This window comes from Myotis daubentonii, chromosome 5 (genome assembly GCF_963259705.1).
Source record: "Myotis daubentonii chromosome 5, mMyoDau2.1, whole genome shotgun sequence".
NCBI classification, from domain to species: Eukaryota; Metazoa; Chordata; class Mammalia; order Chiroptera; family Vespertilionidae; genus Myotis; species Myotis daubentonii.
In genome coordinates this window covers 13,358,524-13,381,120 of record NC_081844.1, presented here as the reverse complement: position 1 = coordinate 13,381,120, position 22,597 = coordinate 13,358,524, and the positions used below count along the sequence as shown (strand labels likewise).

Here is a 22,597-nt window from a genome sequence, read left to right as displayed (position 1 = left end):
TGGGCAAGGACTTTACTTTCTTCACAGTGCCTAACAAGGAGGTGGTTTATTCATTCATTCAAAACCTGTGGACTGAGTACTTGCTGTGTGCCAGGCCCAGACTCAGCATTAGAATTACAATGCTCATTACAATTGGATACGGTCCTTGCTCTCTTAGAACTTTACAACCTAATATTTGAGATGTGAATTAGATTATCACATAAGCAAATATAACATTGACACTAACCAAGACAGGTATTCTGGGCTATATGAATTGGTTAACCAGAGACTACTTACCCAAGTAAAATAAAAACCTACATTCACATACAAATATAGTGGTGAAGGCCTGGGGTCGGGGCGGGGGGCAGTTGCGGAGTGCAGGGGTTAATGAGGTGGGGGGAGAGGACATCTGTAATACTTGCAACAATAAAGGTAAATTTTTTTTTAAATATATTTTATTGATTTTTTTACAGAGTGGAAGGGAGAGAGATAGAGAGTCAGAAACATCGATGAGAGAGATACATCGATCAGCTGCCTCCTGCACACCCCCCACTGGGGATGTGCCCGCAACCCAGGTACATGCCCTTGACCAGAATTGAACCTGGGACCCTTCAGTCCTCAGGCCGACGCTCTATCCACTGAGCCAAACTGGTTTTGGCAACAATAGAGGTAAGTTTTTTAAAATGTACATGGTGGCCCTAGCTGGTTTGGCTCAATGGCTAATGCTTCAGCCTGTGGACTGAAGGGTCCCACGTTCGATTTCGGCCAAGGGCACATGCCTGGGTTACGGGCTCGATCCGCATTAGGGGGCGGGCAGAAGGCAGCCAATCAATTATTCTCTTTCATTATTGATGTTTCTATCTCTCTCTCCCTCTCCTTCCTCTCTAAAAATCAATAAAATATATTTTAAATAAATAAATAAATAAATAAAATGTACATGGTGGTTTATAGCACCATTTTACATAGTCACCAAAGACTGGATAAGCAAACGTGAAGCAGCCATACAATGGAACACTATTCAGTAATAGAGAGGAATAGACTCCTCATACAGCCGTGCGGATGAATCTCAGGTGCATTATGCTAAGTGGAAGTTAGACTTTAAAGTCTACATACACTGTGATGTTATTTCTATGACATGGGGATGGAAAGCACATCAGTGGTTAACTGATAGCTGGGATGGGGGGAGACTGGGCTACAAGGGCATGGGGGCATTTTTGGTTGTGATGAACTGTTCTATATCTTGAGTGTGGTCATAGTTATATTTGTCAGAACTCACAGAATTTTATCCTGGAAAGGATAGATTTTGCTATATGTACATTATAGCTGAATTTGTTTTAAGAGTCAGGAACAACTTTCCAGGGAATGTCAGCTTCAGCTGCACTGTGAAAGGTGAGCGGGGCATGAAGGAGGTAAAGAGGATAGGACAAAGCATGTCGAGCACCGGGCACAGAGGCAGCTGGGTGAGCCAGGCCGATGAGGTGCGGGAAGAGCATACAGGCCTGGTGACGTGGGTGCTGTCGGCATCCCGAGAGCAGTAGGAGCGTTGCAGACTTGGTGTTGGCAAGGTGAAGGCTTTGGTGTGGAGAATGGGTGGGAGGGGTGTGTAAGTAAGCCACTAGAGACGAGTGAAGTTGTCAAGGAAGAGATGACAGGTCGACCTAGGGAGGTGGCTTCAGACAGAAATGGAGAGATTAGAATCATGGACATGAAGTAACAGCATTTGATCATTGACGGGATATGTGGGTGAGGAAGAGAGATGTCAAGAATGATTTCTTGGTTTCTGACCTGCATAACTGGATGGCACTGGAGCCACCACTTAGATAGGCATGCGCAAAGGACAGAGTCACAGAGGAGGGAATTAATCCATTGAATGACTTCATTCAGTTCAAACAGTGTGTCTTGCTAATATAGTCATGGGAATATAACCTAAATGCAAATTATAAACAATTTCCCCAAACTTGGAATATGTAAATTACATTATCTTCTTCCCCATCCCAGCCAGGTCTCTTTCTTTTCTCTTTCTGGCAACAGCACCTCTGTTCTTCCTGCTCTGGGGCAGTGATCTCAGAATCCTTGTTGACTTCCCCATCTCTGTTGTCCTTCATGAAACACCAGAGTCAAACACCGGATCCTGGAGCTTCTCCTGCCCCACCCAATCCTGTCTCAGATTCCTGCAGCTGGATGTGTGCTCCACCATCAGATTAGGTTGTCTGCACCACCTCTTTCATCATGTTGCTCTCTTCTTCCAGAACTTTCAGTGATTTCTCTGGGATTTCGGCCTGCCTCTCATGCCTTTCTTGCTCTGGTTCTCCAAGCGCTTTCTTCTACCTGAACTCCACTTCCTGTCCTTGGGCCTTATCCCTCCTGTCACTGACCATGCCTGGGTGTCCTCTCCCCTGTGTCTCCTCCCCTCACCCTATCTTCCCATGTAGGCAGAAACAAGCCCTGTATCTTCCTTGAAGCTCTGTCTCACATTGAGCTAGTTTGTGCTGACCTTTTGCTTGTCTATTCCTTTCACAACCATTGTCCACTTCATGCAATTAGTGTTTTATTATATTCTGACTAGAGGCCCGGTGCACGAAATTCGTGCTTGGGTAAGGTCCCTAGACCTGGCCAGCAATCAGGGCCGATCAGGGCCTTCTGGCTGCTGGCCGGTTCCTTCCTTCGTTCTGCGCCACCCCCTGGTGATCAGCACACATCATAGTGAGCAATAGAACTCCCAGTTGAACTCCCACGGGGGCACTTTGCATATTAGCCTTTTATATATATATACTAGAGGCCCGGTGCATGAAATTCATGCATGGGAGCGGGGGTGTCCCTCAGCCCAGCCTGCACCCTCTCCAATCTGGGACCCCTTGGGGGATGTCTGACTGCCGGTTTAGGCCTGATCCCACATCAGGCCTAAACCGGCAGTCAGAGATGCCTTTCGCAATCCGGGAACCAGGGCAGCTTCGCCCGGGCTGCAGCCGCAGCTGCAGGCACCCGGGACCAGGGGACGGGAGGCTTTGCCCGGGCTGTGGCCACAGGTGCCCGGGACCAGGACTGGGGGCAGGGTGGCTTCACCCGGGCCTGGCTTTGTCAGGAAGGATGTCCGGAAGGTCGTCTGGAAGACGTCCCATCTAATTAGCATATTACCCTTTTATTAGTATAGATCCTTTTCCCAGGTAGTTTTGCCTGAATGAGGAAATTTTATAATGCATGAATCAGTCACATACATCTTTCCCAGCTTGGACAAATTTTATCACCTATTCCAAAAGTTCTCAAATTTTTATTGCCTTCAGTGTTTGGCCTAGAAGGTGTATTGCCTTTACGTTATTTACACTGTCTAAAATTATCATATTTACTAATTTGTTATTCATTTTCTATTTCTCTCCACCGGAAGGTAAGATTCGTGAGAGCAGGGTCACCGTATAGCCCTAGGGTTAGCATATTTACTATTTTCTCAATACATACTTGTATGTGAATGGATGCGTGATTAAGAAAAAAAACATTTTACGGGACAATAATGCCCAGGTTTCAGTTTAAAGTGGATCACGAGTGGGCTGCCAATCGATACTAAGTTCTCATCTGATCAGAGGAGCAGAAACCTTCAAAATATGGCTATACTTGAACTTGCATGGGCAAAACCATTCTTATGCCTGGGGCCCAGGAAACTTCTTTTTGTTTTTAAGCCCATCCACAGTGATTTGCAGGATTGGCTAGGGGCTGCTGTAATTTACTCCTGATGCTATCACTCTGTCACTGTGTCAAAAGACATGTTGTCTCGACTCTCCTCGTACTTTGATGTTCCCCGTGGCTGAGTCACTCAGAGTGCTGGTGCACACTGTCCCTGGACCGTGATGAGATAAGGGTCTTACAGAAGATAAATTAATGCACTTCCTTCACTGAGAATGCCTTACTGTGCAGATATCAGCTAAACTGAACATCATTCCTGGCAGTCATGATTCTATGTTAGGGCACAAGGTCCTTATACTCTCTGAGGGTCAGTGTAGACTGCACCATCTGTGGTTACTGGGCCGACACTGTGAGAAGCACTGCCTGTGACCAGCTTCCCAACTAGACCAGGAGCTCTTGACAGATATAATGGCTCCTGTGAGGCACATAGTAGGTATTCAATGAGAACTTGATGGTAGGTTGCACTTTGGCTGGGATGGCTTCCTCAGTACCAAGATCGCCGGTTGTCCCTTCATTCTTCATGTTTAATTATTCCCCTTACTGTCTCTGACCTGCAGAACAAAGTCTTCATCTACCGGGGGAAGGAGTATGAGAGGCGAGAAGACTTCAGCCTGAGGTTGCTGACCCAGTTCCCCAATGCCGAGAAGATGACCAGCACCACACCCCCGGGAGAGGAAATCAAGTGCTCCCCGAAGCAGTGTATCCTTGCACAGGGAGACCTGGCACAGAGGCTCCGTACCGTAACCTGCTGCAGCCCAGCCCAGCTGGGAGCTCAGGGTCCCACCCCGTCTCTAAACTCATTAAACCACCTAGACTCAGTGTCCCAGTCTGTATAAAAGCTTTGAGACCCTACTGTCCTCATCTCGTGGTTATGAAGTAATCAAAGCGGAGAGATGACAAGCAAATCTTGAATATGAAAGGATATATTTTAGAGCCACATGGGAAGCTTGAAGAGAAAAGACTTGCTGTTTTGAATTCTGGATAAGGATGTATAGCTTTTTTTGTGTAACATACCATAACTTATTGAAAAATCAATTACACGCATTATCAAAAAAAAAGGGGAAAAAACTAATACTAAGGGCTCCATAACAAAGTTACTTCTAAAGCTTTCTCATGGGTTTTATGCTAAAATAAAGATGTTTAAAACTGAACAGTGGTCTAAAAGGAGTAGATAAGGCAGAGCCAGTGTGGCAAGGTAGATAAGAAAATGGGCTCCATCACTATGTCACTTTGGGCAATTTACTTAAGTTATCCATTGTAGGGAGCTGATAATAGGGTTAAGCCTCGGACTGACCTGTGGGCAAAGTCACAAACAATTCCCAGCTTAGAGGGCACAGTCCTCTTAGCATAATTAGGCTTGACCTTGTAACACTCCCTAGATCTTATCTGGGAAGCTAAGGGGCTGATGAAGTGCAGGAAGTATAACCATGGTTTAAACAAGTGAAACTCACAAGAACAGTGTAACTTTGGTAACCACTACCTTGTTTACCTCTCACTGTAAAAAGCTTGGTGAGGCCTGAGCACAGTGGAAGTCCTTCCTCTTGAGTTGGACTTGCCGCCTGGTCCCCCAATATTCCCAAATTATCTCCTGTCTTTTCTTTTTCATTTGTTGTGCGGCTCCTCTTCCAGACCCGAACCCTGAACCACACAGGACGTGGAGGGAAACACTTACGACAATCCGTGCCTCAGTTTTCTCATCTATAAAATGGGGATGATCATCCCCATTCTTCCTCTTGGGGTTCTTATAAGGATTGAATATGTAAATATATGTAAAATACTAGGAACAGTGCCTGATGAATAATAAAACTTCATATATATTAGCTATTATAGACATAGATTGGTAAATGGTGATAGAAAGAGATGATAATAATAGTTCAATAGACAGACATACCTTTAAGAGTAGTAGTGACCTGTTAACACAGTGGATGCTTGGAAAAGAAAGGTCTTCCAGGATAAGTCCTTGGGTTATGGGGGCTTAGGAAACACCAGAGGTGCCTTCGTGGCGTGGCAGTGAAAGAGGCCTTCAAGAGGTGAACTTAGAAGCAGGAGCCTGGTGCTTGGCCTTCGGTAAGGTCTGCAGAGCCATTTGGCCTTGCCCAAGTTGCCTCAGTTACCCAGGCCTTGGTTTTCCCATCAACAAGTTTGAGGGTGAGTCTGTTTTCCCTAAGTAATGGCACTTCTGTGAGGATCAAAATAAAAAGGAGGTAATTTATAAACTCTAACAGCATAAGCCATAGCCCAGTGGTTCTCAGATTTTATTATACAGAAGAATCCACACAGAGAGATTCTAATTCAGCGGCTGTGGATTCTGATTCTGCGTTTTGAATTAAGTCTCTGGTGACTGCGGTACAGGTGGACTGCACACGTCACCTGGAGAAAGGCTGGTAGTTCTAGACCCAAGTGCCTTAACTTGCAGTTTAAATACTAGAGGCATTGAAACCTATACCTGCTCTGGTGAAGACAATGAAAGTCATTTCAGAGATCAGATCATTCGGTCAGAGAAGGAGGCCTTACCCCCGAGCCTGACTTCATTTCCCAGTGGTGTGGTCTGGGTTTTCTCAGATCCTCAGATTCTTCACTGATAAAAGGAGAATAATGACCTGGTAGTCATTGTGTTTACAGAAGATAACATGTTCAAAATGCCTCATACAGTGCCCAGCCATGACCCTCGATAAGTGGTGTCCAGAGACTGGCTACTTCCGAGGAATGTTGTCCAAAAGAAATGATTTAAAAGTTTCTAATCACTTTTTAAAAAATATTTAATAGATATCTATGTTCCTCTATTTTCCCCTGGGAAGGTTGTTTACAGGTGTCTGGCCAAAACAGTGTCCTAGGATGATGACTGAATGAGGCATGCAGGCAATAGGAAAGGGCGCCCCCTCGCCCATGGGGTCCTGGCATTTGGGGAAGGGGAATGGTCCGTGCACGTGCCATTTCCATCTGTAAAGCAGGAGGAGCAGGCAGCTTTCTCCTGTGGCAGCTTCATGGCCCGTCCTTATCCTTCCTTAGCGAGCTCCTCAGACATGCAGTGTTTCACCGTCAAGCCAGTGATGAGCCTGCCGCCCAACTACAAGGATAAACCCGTTCCAGAGCAGATCTTAAAGTAAGCGTGTGTTCTTGTGTTTTAAAACACCTGTCTCACACCCTTTATCTTAGAAGTACATCAAAACCAGAGTCTTCAATTCATTGCAGTTTGGAAGACCTTCTGTTGTCCTAGGAACAGAATGCAGGCTGCTGTAACAGAATTCCACAGACTGGGAGGCTGATAAACAACAGAAATTGATTTCTCACAGTTCTGGGAGCTGGGAAGTCCAAGATCAGGCGCTGGCACATTTGGTGCCTGGTGGGGCCTGCTTGCTGGTTCATAGATCTTCTCCATGTGTTCTCACGGGAAGGAAGGGTCGAGGGAGCTGTCTGGGTCTCTCATAAAGGCACGAATCCCATTCATGAGGGCTCCGCTGTCATGCCCTAATTACCTCCCAAAGGGCCCACCTAATACCATTGCACTGGGGGTTAGGATTTCAACATAGGAATTTAGGGGGGGGGACAAGAACATTTCAACCATAGTAGCTGTCCACTGCATTTTCAGTACAAGACCTTGGTAATGCAAAGGGATGTGAGGATTTTGTTTTTTAAGCAGATGGAGGGAACTCAGGAACTTCACGCTCAGATCCTGTGAGTTCCACCCTTTGGGTCTCTAGAGCAACGTGAAATTGGGCTCCCTAGCTCTTACGCTACTCAGCAGGCTCACCGGTCAGTAGTAGCTTATTCAGCCTGCCTGGTGAGTTCCCCAGGTCTAATCCCTTCTGAGAAGCTAAAACACTAGTAGGATGGATTGAACTGTTACAAAACTATACAGATGAGATTACAAACGTGGCCATAAATATATAACCTTTTTAAATTGTGAGCTGTGAAGCAGATTCCTAAGTAATAAATGTAAGGTGTACAGTAAAATGAAACTGCACCGACGTCAGCCCTCACTGCAGAGACTGTTGGCTTTGAGAGCTCAGTGGATCAGACTCGTGTGCGGAAGAGGTCTCATTTCCCCAGGCTTTGTTGCAGTCAGATCACGGAGAGCTTTTTCTAAGAGCTATGACAACGTCAGGCTGTCTCTTTCCCCAGCTACTACAGAGCCAATGAAGTGCAGCAGTTCCAATATTCGCGGCCATTCCGGAAAGGAGAAAAGGATCCGGACAACGAATTTGCTGTGAGTTCTGCCCTTAGGCCTCTAGAGAAAGGTAGAATTGACATCCAAAATAGCCGCCTTCCAGCCAACCAGCTCATCCTGCAGAAATGATGGCGGCTGGGGATAGAGGCTTCATATGCTTATTGCCAGGACAGCAGGCTGTCATCTAAGTAGAAAACTAGACCAGGAGTCCAGAAACGGCTGCAATCCTGAGCCTGCCACCTCTGTGACTGTGAGCAGTCACCCCTCTCTGGACCTCCAAACTTCCCATCCAGAGGGTGAGAGGGCCCAGAGAGAGGACCCTTGCAGCTTTTAACATCCAGAATGAGTCCTTTTTTAGAGAAAATATGGCCTTTTCTCTAAGGAGGCATTTGAGAATGGAACCTCATTTAATGGAACCAGGGAGTTTTGCTCTTCTAAACGCCTGGGAGTTGACCAACATTTCCTCTTCTTCTTTCCACCAGACGATGTGGATTGAAAGGACCACGTATACGACTGGGTACACCTTTCCTGGGATCCTCAAGTGGTTTGAAGTCAGGCAGATTTCAACAGTGAGTCATTTGAAACTGGAACTCAGAAAAGTATTTCTGTCTCCAAATATAATAAGAGCCTTTGTTAAATCCCCCTCCGGTTCTCATGAGCTCAGCCAGCCTCTTCTGGCAGCTCCATTTTCCAGAAGAAAAATAAAAAGCATGCTTGTCTGATAGACCGTCTTTGTAAAACTGATGTTGCAGCACCAACCCTAAAGGTTGTGCACAGTGAATGCCTCTTTTATGACCACGGGAGCGCCCTCGTCTCCTGCCAGCACCCAGAAACATTTTTGAAATGCCTCCTTGAGTTTCCTGTCAATCACTTTCTTCGCTCTCAGAATGTTTCCTCTTTTTCTCAGCTAATCACATCAGCAGTCATCCTAGACTCTCCCATCGTCCACTCCCCAAAGCTGCCTGTTTTTAATATTTGTTAAATCTGTTTTCTTTTTTTTCCAGCCCCTGTACCTTGTTTCTAGTCCCCCATTCACCCCTAGTTTGATGCCATTGAAAAAAACCTTACTTGGCCTCCCTGCCTGGGCCTTCTGAGGTCCACTTTCCTCAGTGCCTCAGTGTGACTTCCATAGTGAAACCTGATTCTGTCGTTTTCATATTTAAAACCTTTCTGTGGCTCTCCAGTGCCTAGAGTGTAAACTGCATACGCCTGAGCACAGGGTCTCTTTGACTCAGCTCTTCCATCTCTGATGGACTCTACTGGAACTAAACTGCTCAGTCCATGCTATTTTAACTACCTGTGAAATTGGGGCATTTTCTCTACCCAGAATGCCTTCTTGCCACTTCTCAACCTAACTCACTCCCATTCAGATTCCATATAGGCACCAGCTTCCCTGGGAAGCCATCTCTGAAACTCCCAAGCTGGCTTAGAGGTTCTTTCTCTTTGCCCATCGCCTCCTGCACTTCTTTCTAATGAGCTGCTTACCATGTTCATGCGACTTGAGACCCCACTGAAATCATAAGTTCCTCCCAGCCATGAATTATATCTTAATCACTTTGTTACTGTGGTACATAAGTAAGCATTCAAGGACTTACACAAATCTAAACTGGGGTTTGCATGTCTCATTCCACTGGTGTATATCATTATTCTTTAAGGATGAATATGATTTTTAGACAGAGACTCTTAGAATCAAGTCTGGAGAAGATTAGGGGATAATTACCCATGATAATGGATAAAATGAGGAAGGAGACAGTTTTTCTTAAAACCTGGTTTTGAAGAGATTTCTACAAGAAGGTCTCTCTCTGAATCTATTATTACATCTTATTTTCATCCAAAATTCAGCCTGAATAGCCTAATGCATCCCACTGTTTCTGACTTCTCTTAACCACAGAACCCATACTAAGGTGACTTGTGTATAGTCTGAATGTCTGGCTGCTAAAGTCCTTTACCTTTCCTCATGGGAGAAGCAGTGAACATTTGTGGTGGTGCTTCTGTCTTGGATCAGATATCCTGTTACTCTGTTGTCACTGATTTTCTCAAAAATTTCTAAGGAAGCTTTGCCTAAGAAACCATCATTATTATAGCTCCAACTTTTTTCTTCTCAGAATTTCTGTAGATGCTTTGCCCCCAAATAATCATTCTATAGCTCCGATATTTAAGCCACCCTTATATACTTTCAAAGGAAACTTTTAAAAGCTTATTTTTGCAACTTATAACACCATTTCAAATAAGTACGGTATCCTAAGAAACATAACTTTGACCAGCAAAAGCTCACTCTTCTTTGGTTGGTGGGAATTTTATACCTTGTTAGGGGAATACTTGGGCTTTTTCCAGCTGTGGAGCTCACGAAGTGTCCTTCCCCTCCCATGCTGTCTGTCACAGGAGGAAATCAGTCCTCTGGAGAATGCCATCGAAACCATGGAACTCACCAATGAGAAGATCAGCAACTGCGTCCAGCAGCATGCCTGGGACCGGTCCCTCTCTGTGCATCCTCTCTCCATGCTGCTCAATGGCATCGTAGATCCGGCCGTCATGGGGGGATACTCCAACTATGAAAAGGTGGGCTGGGTCGCCCTGGCCAGTGTTGCCCAGTAGTTACTGTGTCAGCCCACGCACCATAGGGTCTTGGGTTCAATTACTAGTCAAGGGTACATACCTGGGTTGCAGGAGCATGTGCAGGAGGTAACCAATCCCTCTCTCTCTCTCTTTCTCTCCCTTTTCTCCCTCTCTTCTACTCTCTCTAACAATCAATAGAAAATATATCCTTGGGTGAGGGTTAACAAAAAAAGAAAACAATAGAGAAGGTAGGCTGAGTTCCCGGGACCCCACAGGACTCAAAGATCTGGGTGTCTCCATGCCTCTCTGTGGCATTGTGCAGCTGATGAATTCGTTTCTTACCACTTCTCTGAGAGACTTTCATTCCCCCTTTTTATATGAATAGCCAAGTGAAATTAATGAAAAGCTTGTCCCCAACCTCACAGCTCCTGGAGACCCTCAGCAACCCGCCTGGGTTAGGCTACTGCCTGGAGAAGAGTCACTGAAAGATCAGTCAGACATACCGTCTCCAGTTGCTTCACCTGCTATTCTCTCCCCCTGCACCTCCCCTGGGAGGTGTAAGGGTGCAGGTGGGCCGACCACTGAGGACGCTCTGGGAGTGGAGCAGCGTGTGTGGGGGAAGCAGAGCACGCTTTGTTTAGAATTAGCCTCTAGGAATCCCACCCCCACTTGATGGGCCAGAGGATGTGTGGACAAATGCTGGCCAGGCTCTACAACTAAATTAGCTCAACTAAGTGTTGTATCTGCTCCTCGGGGGACACAGGAAAGGAGTGCTCCCCTGTGCTCCATTGCATAGGGTTGGGGTGGCACCATCTGCAATGGAGGGGATGCATCCAGTAAGTAAAGTCCAATTAAGGATCCAGTTGACCCTTGACTAGCACAGGTTTGAACTGTGCAGGTCCACTTCCACCTGGAAGTTTTCATTAAGTATAGTTGGCCCTTCAGATCCCTGGCTTTCCCATCCGTGAATTCAGTCAATTACGAATAGAAAGCAGTACTTTCACATTCCCAGATACAGCTCAAAAATAGTTTTCTACCTGCAGTTGGTTAAATCTATGGACACGAAGGGCACACTGTAGAATAAAAAATTTCCAGGGATTTTCGACTGTGGGGTTCAGTGTCCCTAACCCCCTCGTTGTTTAAGGGTCAACTAATTACTAGAGGCAGGCTTTGTAATTGTTAGGTACATTTTTAGTGGCTAAATAATTTTGGAATCCTCTTCTTGAAAATAAACATTTGGCTAGTACCCCGTTGTGCACTATCCTGGAGATTGACGGGTGGTCGGGGGAAGATGGATGGGAAGGGCCAGTGGACGTTAAGTGGGCTGATTCTCACCACCAGCAGTAAAATCCAGTTTGCCCTTGCTATGTTTCAGTAATAATTTCTAGTGTTACAGTGGAATTCAATAAAAAACTGGGATCCAAAATACCATCCTTTTTATACTATAACTAGGATCCCAGTGTATGAATTCATGCACCTTGAAAGGAACTGTGGGCCGCGAGGCTGTGGTGGGCACAGGGGCTGGTCTTGGCCCATCCTCCGCGCCCCTGCCTGGCCCCTCCCACTGAAGCCCCACTCCTGCTACTGCTGCTCCCACACACTGGCAGCGCCTGCCCCGCTCGCACCTGACGGCACAGAGCAATTGGGGCCTGTGCCAGCAGCAGGTGCAAGCAGTGGTGACTGTCCCAATTGCCACTCAGGAGCAGGAGGTGGAGAAGCCCTCAGGTGCTATTGGGAATTTTGTTGCATTATATTATACTAGAGGCCCGGTGCACGAATTTGTACACAGGTGGGGTCCCTCGGCCTTGCTGGCAATCAGGGCCAATCGGGGCTATCTCACCCAGTCCCGATCTGGACTGATGGGGGCTGGCCAGCCAGGGGGAGGGACTGTAGGAGATTGGCCAACCGCAGGAGGTTGGCTGTGGGAGCACACTGACCACCAGGGGGCAGCTCCTGCATTGAGCGTCTGCCCCCTGGTGGTCAGTGTGCATCATAGCTACCAGCCATTCGTCCAGTCATAACGGTCGCCTAGGCTTTTATATATATAGATATCAGAAAAATTTTTTGAATTGTCAAAAATTTAAACTGCTTGTATTTGAAGGTAGATGAAGATTTAAGCAAATACTACTTTTTCATTTATATCAACAGTCCCTCTGATTAAGAATCTCGCTAGAATGAGTGGCTGGGGAAATGTCCTTCCGAGGGCTGTGAGGAAGGAGCCCTGCCCCTCTCCTAGCTTCCGGTGACGGGCAGGCAGTCTCTGGGTTCCTTGGCTTGTAGATGACTGTCTTCTTGTTTCTCTTCACACAGTCTTTTCCCTGCGTGCATGTCTGTCTCCACAGTACCCCTTTCTAAAAGGTCACACCCCGAGGTGTCATTTCCCATGTGAATTTGGGGTGGAGGTGGGGGTTGGGTAACACAGTTCAACCTATAACATCTCCCCACAAGGAGAGAGTTTGTGCATGTTCTGTTGTCCACACCAAATGGGCCGACCACCTTTTTAACTGTGTCCTGTAGTTTCGGGAACCCTCGGCTTGTATGTAATAGGGTGGCTTTCCTAGGCATGGAGCACATGGGAGTGTTAATGAGAACACATTGCTAACTGAGTTCTTTGAAGGTTGGTCTTTGAAAGCATGCTCAGAAATGAAGGTACCAGGAGAAAATATAGAACTCCCAGTGTGAACACTTATTGGAAATGTTCACTATAGAATTCAGTTTTCTTTCCTAATGACTTCTGTCTTTTAGATGATCTGTGTAACTCCTATATTTATAGTTTGAGTTTTATTTTCCTATTACAGGGCCTTGGCCATGGGACTATGAATTTTTAATGATTATGTTATAGGTGATGTAATTTTGATATGTAATAAATGCATTTAACATTTTCAAAACATTTTATATCTTTGTCTCATATTGTCCTCAAAATAGCTTTTTGGATAGGTGGTTAGTAATAAAATACAGGTACTAATCTTCACTTAATATAGGAAAAAATTATAGTGCAGTCTGTATCACGTGATAGAGCAGAAAATCCATCAGCCACATCTCCAGTCTGTTAATTTTTTGCTCTCTTCTTTATAATACCTGTGTACTTAATCTGACACATAACTTTTTGATATGGTCATTTGGCCTTTTCTTAGTTTTTTGGAATAGTTATTTTAAGGAATGACATTCTAGCTCTCCCTCCAGGAGCAAGCTGGTGCCTTTCCCTTCCTCCTCCTTCTACTCCGCCCTCCCCCCAACCTCCCCCTCCTCAAAAAAAAAAAAAAAAGGATGACATTCTTCTCTGCTCCTGATTACTTGATTGGTGCGTGCGTGTGCGTGTGTGTGCGTGTGTGTGTGTGTGTGTTTGTTTATTGTTACGAATGTGCTCTTGGTAGAAACTGCATGATTCCAGAAGGACCACAAAATAGCACCTGCTTTTTTGAATTGTTCACTATGGATGCGGGCTGTGCTGTTACTTAGCCGTTCCTGGTTTATGACATAGGACAGAAGGCATGTTTCAGCCTCCCAGGCTCCCCTCCCTCCTTTAGGGCCAAATACACAGACAGGTATGTGTTCTCATTAACGCTCCCATGTGCTCTGCTTTCAGGCTTTTTTTACAGAAAAGTACTTGCAGGAGCACCCCGAAGACCAGGAGAAGATCGAGCTGCTGAAGAGGCTGATCGCGTTACAGGTGTGCCCGCGGGTGGCGTGTGGCTGGGCAGCTCCCACTGCCCTCCGGGGGCGGCTGTGGTGCACGAGCGTAACATCTTCTCCAGGGCTCAAATCTACGGCTCACTTTTAGGGTTACTTTCCCTTTTTTAAAAAAGCACCATGGCATCACAACCTATCCCTTTGTTTGGCAAAGCGACCTAGGAATAGCATCCATTAGACTGCACAGTGTTAAGAGGGGCCTTTTTAGAGATGAGACTCTAGGCCTGTGTCACCTGAGAGACGTTGGCCTGTCTTTCTCTTTCTCACTCCTTCAGTGAACAGTGGGAGAGAGTGCAGCCATCCACGCCATCGAAGGCTTAAGCCTGTCGCTGCTCATCCACAGAAAGGCCCGGGCTCAGATGGGTTTGCCTTGTCTGGCAGCCCTCCGCCATTTAGGGCTCGCCTGTGTCCATGGGGCATGCATTTCTCTGCTTCTTTGACTCAAGGCGTTCAGCTCCCAAGCACTGCACTGACAAGTAGCTTTCTCATTTGATATGTGCTGTGTCTGCCTGTTTACCTGTCCATCCCCAGCCCTCGTCTTTCCCCGAATCTGAATGATCCCTCATCCCGAACCACATTGCAGTCTTTCCATGCCCTTTTCCAGATGCCCCTGCTGACAGAGGGGATCCGCATCCATGGGGAGAAGCTGACGGAGCAGCTCAAGCCGCTGCACAACCGTTTGTCCTCTTGCTTCCGGGAGCTCAAGGAGAAAGTGGAACGGCTCTATGGGGTTATCACACTGGTAGGCTTTGTCTACGTAGCCTTTCAGCTTTCTCTGTTCTCTTACCTTTTACAGTATTGACTGGTTTTTCAGATGCCAAATGAGCCAAAGTAGCGTAGGTGGCATGAAAATAAGGGGCAGGTGGTGGTGGGGGGGGTGGAACGTCAGAGAAGCCATGGTCTACTGTTGACCTTCTCCCATCCTCCCGCCACCAAGGGCTTCTCCAACTTGAACAACCCTCATAACCTTCTGGAAGGGTTGTGAAAACACAAGCTGCTGGGCCACATCCCCAGGGTTTCTGATTCAATCGCTCTGGGGTGGGCCCAAAATTTTCCACTGCTAACATGCTCCCAGGTGGTGCTGATGCGGCTGGTGCAGGGCCCGCGGTTTGAGAATGACTCTGTTAGAAGTTGAGGTGCCCCTGATCCCAGAAACTGGTTGTTCCTGTCCTGACGTAGCCCAATTCTTACAGTTTTTTCTAATATATTTTTATTTTGATAAGCTTTCACTCTTGACACCTTTGAAGTGAGAAAGAATTGTGAAGGACATTTGCAATGCCTGTAGCTGATTTCATAATTTTTTGACCATTCTAACACATTTCTCACAGCAACAAATTTCTGTTTTTCCTCTTGAGAAGTTGGGTGGGGGGGTGCATGTGCTAACCTTTTCAGCAGTCAATTGTTTGCTTGGTCCCACTTCATTTATCTGCTCTTCTTAACGTGAGTTCACCTGCTCTATTTAACTGCCTTATTCCGGAACCTCCGATTTTCAGATTTTCTTCCTCAAATCAAGCTCTAGATTTCTTTTCTGCACTTCTCTCTTCTCTTCCCGTGCCTCCATCTCCACTGCCTTTCTCTCCAGAGAGTCTGTTTGATCATCGCTTTCCGTCATCTGAGTGCTCAATCATGAATTCCTGAAATTTGCCTCCTAACCTACCACCAGTTAGGAGTTTTCTCCTAGGAAAATTTGTCTTCCACACAAATTCCTAGATGGCAGGCAGAGACTGTGACTTCCACCGCATGAGTTTGGTTTCGATTAGACCCAGGTCAACATTAGCATGTAAATTTGAAATGGTGGCATGTAGGGTTCAGTGCCCACTGAGAAATTTCTCATGAAGATAGGTCAGTGTTCCCTGACTCCCTGAGATTCGCCAGGTTGAGATTCAGGTTTGCAGTTTCAGTCTAAAACTTTTCTATTAGGCCAATATTCCTTTTCTTTCTTTTCTTTTTTTTTTTCTGTATGGGAATTTGGAGGCTGGCCAGTGGTAAATTATGACCAATGAGACAACACTAGACCAGTACTATGATCCCAACTTACTCTTTGGCTGCATGATGTTTATAATACTCCACTTTTTTTTAATGCCTGAAAGAAGCAAATCTGAAAAAGCAGGCAGAGGATTTTTCTCTTTTATTGGTGGGCGAACATATTGGTTATTTCTCTCTCATGTGGCTGACAGCAAATTACGGTGTATTTTTTCTAGTCTTAGAAACAAAGTAGGTTTAACATAAGTTGTGTTTATAAATCAGAATATAAGTGCTTCATTATTTAACAACTGAGGCAGCACAGTCACCAACCAATCAGAATGGGGTGCCAGCCAATACAGTTGGGCACTTGCCACAAGCAAACAGGAGGCCTGCACTCCTTCCTCTGGGCTGAGTTCTGGGCCAGCTAACCGGGAGGGGCACGTGTTCTCCAGCCACCCAACCTGACCGAGAGGAAGCAGAGCCGCACGGGGTCCATTGTGCTGCCCTACATCATGTCGTCTACGCTGCGGAGATTGTCCATCACCTCGGTGACGTCCTCTGTGATTTCCACCTCTTCCAACTCATCTGACAATGCTTCCTCCAGGCCAGGATCCGATGGGTAAGGGTTTGATCTTTAATTGCCAGGAGGGGCGGGGTAACTCCTTTCCAATATTTACTTTTGTTACCAAAGTGAGACTTGGTCAATGTAGATACTTATCCTCACAAGGGAAATAACTCAGAGTTCATGGGTTATTAGCCTTTGGGTCATTCTTATTTTCTCCCTCATGAGGAATACCATTATTTACATAATGATAACAACAGCTATGAAAAACAGGGGTGGGGGAGAGAGGGAACCATAACAGTATCACATCCTAACATGGACCTAATCACATTCTGATTGATTTTTCTCACAATAACTTGTAGTTATTGCTTCATTTTTTATCATTTTAATTTTTAAAAATAATTTTAAAATTAAATTTATTTCATGAATAGTTCATCTAACCCCAAGATATGAAATTCCAAAGGTACAAGAAGCTTTATCATGAAGCATCTCCCACGGACCCCTGCCTCCCCGCTTACCAGTGCCGCTCTGCAGAGGCAGGCGATGTTAGCGTCCAGGTTCCTGCTGCCTTTCCAGCAGCTCCTCACAGGTGCACAGCAATACCTCAACACACATTTCTCCCCACACTGTCTTATTCTATGAACAGCAGCGTGTAATACTCTGTTTCCCTTGCTTTTTGCACTTACGAGATCTGTAAATTATTCCATTTCAGGACAGAGAGAGCCCCTCTTTACTTCGAGCTGCAGACATGTTGTGGTATGTCTGCCCTGGGTACATGCCACCAGAGCCTGTTGGTGGTCATTTAGTTGATGCAGCAACTAGGAATCTTAAAATCAGTTATTTTTCAAATATATAAATATATCCACATGAGAAAAATTCCCAAAGTAAAATTGCTCTGTCAAACCTATATAGTTGCAATTTCCAAAATTATTTCTAAACTGACTTCCATAGAGATTATACCAATTTACAGTCCCACCAGCAACATACATGCCTGGTCGGTCACCTGCACCTTGCCACCAAATTGTATATTACCAGTCTTTTTAATTTTTGCCAATCTGGTAGGTGGAAAATATTTTCTTGGAATAGGGATTTTTTTTTTATTTATCTTGTATGAAGTTTATCATTCTTTCACCTGTTTAGTAGCTGTTTGTGTTTTGTTTTCTATGAACTGTGGTCAAATATTTTGTGTACATTTTCTGTTGGATGTTGGCCATGTCTGTGATATGAGTTGAATGTTTCCTGTAATTTCTCCTTTGTTTTTTGAAATTTTATTCTTTAATTATAGTTTACATTCAGTATTATTTTGTATTAGTTTTAGGTGTACAGCATAGTGGTTTGATTAAATCTCCTTGTCTTTTATATATATATATATATATATATATATATATATATATATATATATATATATTATATACATACATATATATATATTTTTTAATTGATTTCAGAGAGAAAGGGAGAGGGAGAAAGAGATAGAAGCATAAATGATGAGAGAGAATCATTGATCAGCTTCCTCCTGCACACCCCACACTGGGCATTGAGCCTGCAACCCGGGCATGTGCCCTGACCGGAAATCCAACTGTGACCTCCTAGTTCATAGGTTGATGCTCAAAAATTAACCACTGAGCCACACTGGCTGGGCAGATCTCCTTATCTTTTGACTTCGCTTCTAATTTTTTAGTTCTGACTTTTTTATGTAATCAAGTATATTAATATTTGATCTTAAAACTCCTGCATATAATATCATGACAAAAGGCCTTCCCTACAAGAAACTAATTTTAGGGTTTCACTATTCACAATTAAATCTGGATTCTTTGGAATTTAATATAAAGTGTGAGGTATAAAGCCAACTTTTTCCCCTCATACAACTACCCAGTTCTTTCTATAACATTTAGTAAGCAAGCTGTCTTTTCTCTATTGATTTGAAATGTCAACCTTATAAAAATATCACACTCTTATATGTTCTTTAGCCTATTTGTGGACTCCCCCCCCCCTTTTTTTTTTATCTACCTTTGTGTTTATCCACTGCTGTTACGCAGTTTTAATTACTATAGACTTAAAAGATTTTTTTAAAATATATTTTATTGATTTTTTTAAATATTTTTTATTGATTAAGATATTACATATGTGTACCCTCTACCCCCCTCCCCCCCCCCGCTCATCCCCTCACCCCCCCGTTGTCCGTGTCCATTGGTTAGGCCTATATGCTTGCATATAAGTCCTTTGGTTGATCTTTCCCCCTTGCCCCCACCCTCCCCTACCTTCCCTCCAAGGCCCGACAGTCCAATCAATGCCTCTCTGTCTCTGGATCAGTCCTTGTTCATCAGTTTATGTTGTTCATTATATTCCACAAATGAGTGAGATCCTGTGGTATTTATCCGCTCTCCAGTTCCATCCATGCTGTGGCAAATGGTAAGAGTTCCTTTTTCTTCTTCCTCTTCTTAAAGAATACCTTTCAGCATTTCATATAATGCTGGTTTGGTGGTGATGAACTCCTTTAGCTTTTTCTTATCCGTGAAGCTCTTTATCTGACCTTCCATTCTGAAAGATAGCTTTGCTGGATAAAGTAATCTTGGTTGCAGGTTCTTGCTATTCATCTCTTTGAATATTTCTTGCCACTCTCTTCTGGCCTGCATGGTTTCTGTTGAGAAATCAGCTGACAGTCGAATGGGTACTCCCTTGTAGGTAACTGACTGTCTTTCTCTTGCTGCTTTTAAGATTCTCTCTTTATCTTTTGCTCTTGGCATTTTAATTATGATGTGTCTTGGTGTGGTCCTCTTTGGATTCCTTTTGTTTGGGGTTCTCTGCGCTTCCTGGACTTGTAAGTCCATTTCTTTCACCAGGTAGGGGAAGTTTTCTGTCATTATTTCTTCAAAAAGGTTTTCAATATCTTGCCCTCTCTCTCCTTCTGGTACCCCTATAATTCTGATGTTGGTACGCTTGAAGTTGTCCCAGCGGTTCCTTACACTATCTTCATATTTTTTGAATCTCTTTTCTTTTTTCTTTTTCGGTTGGGTATTTTTTGTTTCTTTGTATTTCAAATCTTTGACTTGATTCTTGGGATCCTCTTGTCTGCTGTTGGATCTCTGTAAATTATTCTTTATTTCAGTCAGTGTATGCTTAATTTCTAGTTGGTCCTTTTTCATGTCCTCCATGGTCTCACTATACTTATTGAGGGACTCATTAAATTTATCGGCGGTTTCCATAAAATTCTTGAAAAACCTTATAAACGTGGCCTTGAACTCTATATCCAGTCGTTTGCTTTCCTCCGTTTCTGCCATTTGTGACCTTTTTCTTTGTCTCCGCATTTTGGCTGCTTCCCTGTGTTGATAGAGTGGCCCTGCGCGCCAGGTGTCCTGTAGGGCCCAGTGGCTCAGCCTCCCCAGTTACCTGGGGTAGACACTCTTGGTGCACTCTTGGTGCCTTGGTTGTTGTAGGATCACTGGGAGGAATTGACCTCCAGGCCAATTGGCTGTGGGAATCAGCTGTGTCTGAAGTGGGAGAATGGTCCCCCTCTGACCACTGGGTAGAGTGGCTCCTGGATCTAAGGAGGTGCTAATTCAGCCCCTGCCTGAGGCCACACAGCAGGAGCCACGAAGAGGCTCAGCTGTGAAGCAATGCAAGCCGCTGCGGGGCCTTGGGCCTTCTCTTGGAAGTTCCGGGTCTGCCTGGCTGGGCTGTAGTTAGGTACATTCACATGCAAAAGCCTCTGCTGCAGCCTGGGTGGGGCGGGGTCTCAGGGAGTCAAAGGGCGGTGAAAGCAGCTATGGTGATTCTCCGCGGCCGGAGTCGCGCGTCTCAGTGTCCCGGTAACGGCTGCAAGCACCTCTGAGGGAAAGCCGCCCTCAAGTTCGCCCGCTGCCGCCCGACAGACCAGCCTCTCCCTGTATGAGCCCTGGGTCCCCAGAGACCCGCTGGAACCGGAGTTCAGAGCAGTTGGGAGCTTGTGATTCAAAAAGACAGCCGCATCCTCAGGCGCCACCCCCTTTCCGCGCGCGCGCGAGCCGCCGCCGTACCTCTGCACTTCACCTCTGCAGCTCCTCTGGCTCTCAGCATGCCCCTCTTTTCTTCTAGTTGTAGAAATTACACTCAGCCAGCCTTCCTGATGTTCTGGACGATGTTTGCTCTGACCCTTGCGGCATTCTTCAATTGTTGTGTGAGGCGACAATTTCCCGGTGTTTATCTATGCCGCCATCTTAGTTTCTCCTCGACTTAAAAGATTTTTAGCATCTAGTAATCCTTTTCAGAATTTACCTGCCTGGTTTTACCCATTGCTCATTTGGGATTAATTTGCTACGATCCCCTTTTACATTCCATTTATGGACTAACTTTAGGAGGATGGGTGGCTTTGTGATACGGAGCTTTCCTTGACAGAAGCACAGAGTGCCTTTCCACAGCCTCAGATTTAAAATATTTTGAAGGAGTGCATTTGTGACGTGTTCTTTTGTTTTAAAGGTATTATTTTAAAATAGTATTTTGCTAATTATAAAGTTAATATATGTACATGTAGGCATTTTTCAAAGTATTAGAAACTTTTAAAAGAATAAAGGCTTATAACTTTGTCACTCAGAAGTAACCACTGTTAAGTTTGAGTTGATAATACAGGAAAAGTACATAGACATTGTACATAAGTGCAGAAGCATTGCAGATACCGTTTTGTGACCTGCCTAAGTGAATATGTATGATGAATACCTAACTTCATTGTCTAACTTCATTATGTATTTTAGTGTTGAAATAAGTCAAGCCAACTGACTCACCATTTAACCATAGATCTGTAATTTCATATTATAACACACAAAAATAACCTGTCCAATGGCTCCCTACCCGGAAATCAAATGTTTAGTATTCCAGAATTGCTAATCCATCCTTTTCCGTGACGTGGGTAGCTCTACATAGTTACTATTATAGCAAAAATATAGTTTGGTAATTTGCTTTTCCTCTTTCTCTTTTTATTATCAGCATTTTCCGTGTTGCTATGTAATTAAATACAATTTAATTATACCATTGCATTGTACAAATGTACCTTAATTCATCCTTCTCCTACTATAAAACATTTAAGCTATGTCATTATTTCTAAATAGATAATCATAAAAGTTTATTATAGTTCAATATAAAACATTAGTTTGTATCAATATAAAATGCATTTTTGTTATTAAGAGTTGTAGCAAACATGCATACGTGTACATCTAACTTACTGATTATATTAGGATGCATTCTCAGATCACGTCTTGGCCTTTTGGTGAAGATCAAATGAGGAATGCATTTCTGGAAGCTCGCATTACTTAGTCAGAGTGTGAGGTTTTGTGGCAATTCTTGACATACTAAATACCAATATGCAATGCCATATGCAATATAGGAAATACAAGTGATTATATAATTTTTATTATATATTCACTAATATTAAGTATTTGCCCTGTATTTAATCTTTTGAAGTCCTAAATATTAAATAATTCCTGAATCATTTATTTTTTTCTCTTCTGTGGATTTTTTCATGCCATAAAGAGATACTACCTGCTTTAGAAAGCATAGAAATTCTGTGCTGTTCATTAACTCCTTTTTGAAATACACTCTGTCCCATTCAAAAAAGCAAAGTTTGGAAGTTGCTATTGAAAACCAGAGACTCCATAATTGCGGATACAGTAGGGCAGTAAACAAAGCAGGTGAATGGGGTTCTCTTTGTGTGGGAACCCCAGGCAAGTGGGTTATTGCTCTTGCCCAGGTTTCCCCAGTGAGCACAAAGTCGTCATTGATAATATTTTCTAACATTTATTTAGAATGTGTCTTTAAAACAGCTCAAACGGATTCACACCTGATGACCCCGAGTCTCCTATCGCCAGTGTTATGGCGCAGTATTCATTAAGCTTCCGTGGTGATATGGGTGTTCCATCTGTACGGGATCAATTCTTCGTTGGCAGAAAGTAGAATGTATCCATCCTGTTTGGCAAGTGGGAGACTAAGGCCCAGAGAGAGAATTGCTTTATGAAACACGATGCATCTTGTTA

The 22,597-nt window shown here is 44.4% G+C and overlaps 1 protein-coding gene and 1 non-coding gene across 3 annotated transcripts in view; one reads left to right on the top strand and one right to left on the bottom strand.

The window, feature by feature from the left end:
* Nucleotides 1-22,597, top strand: part of DOCK5 (dedicator of cytokinesis 5) — a 206,496-nt gene that overhangs the window by 176,305 nt on the left and 7,594 nt on the right. For both annotated transcript variants that reach the window (XM_059695951.1, XM_059695950.1), the window contains 8 exons: nt 4,212-4,353; nt 6,676-6,757; nt 7,777-7,861; nt 8,305-8,391; nt 10,205-10,381; nt 13,965-14,048; nt 14,673-14,810; nt 16,486-16,652. In XM_059695951.1, the coding sequence (XP_059551934.1) occupies nt 4,212-4,353; nt 6,676-6,757; nt 7,777-7,861; nt 8,305-8,391; nt 10,205-10,381; nt 13,965-14,048; nt 14,673-14,810; nt 16,486-16,652 (962 nt within the window). The remainder of the gene's footprint in view (nt 1-4,211; nt 4,354-6,675; nt 6,758-7,776; nt 7,862-8,304; nt 8,392-10,204; nt 10,382-13,964; nt 14,049-14,672; nt 14,811-16,485; nt 16,653-22,597) is intronic.
* LOC132236301 (small nucleolar RNA SNORA23) lies at nt 16,023-16,136 on the bottom strand. The gene has a single exon (XR_009453247.1). It is a non-coding gene; the product is annotated as a small nucleolar RNA SNORA23 (small nucleolar RNA).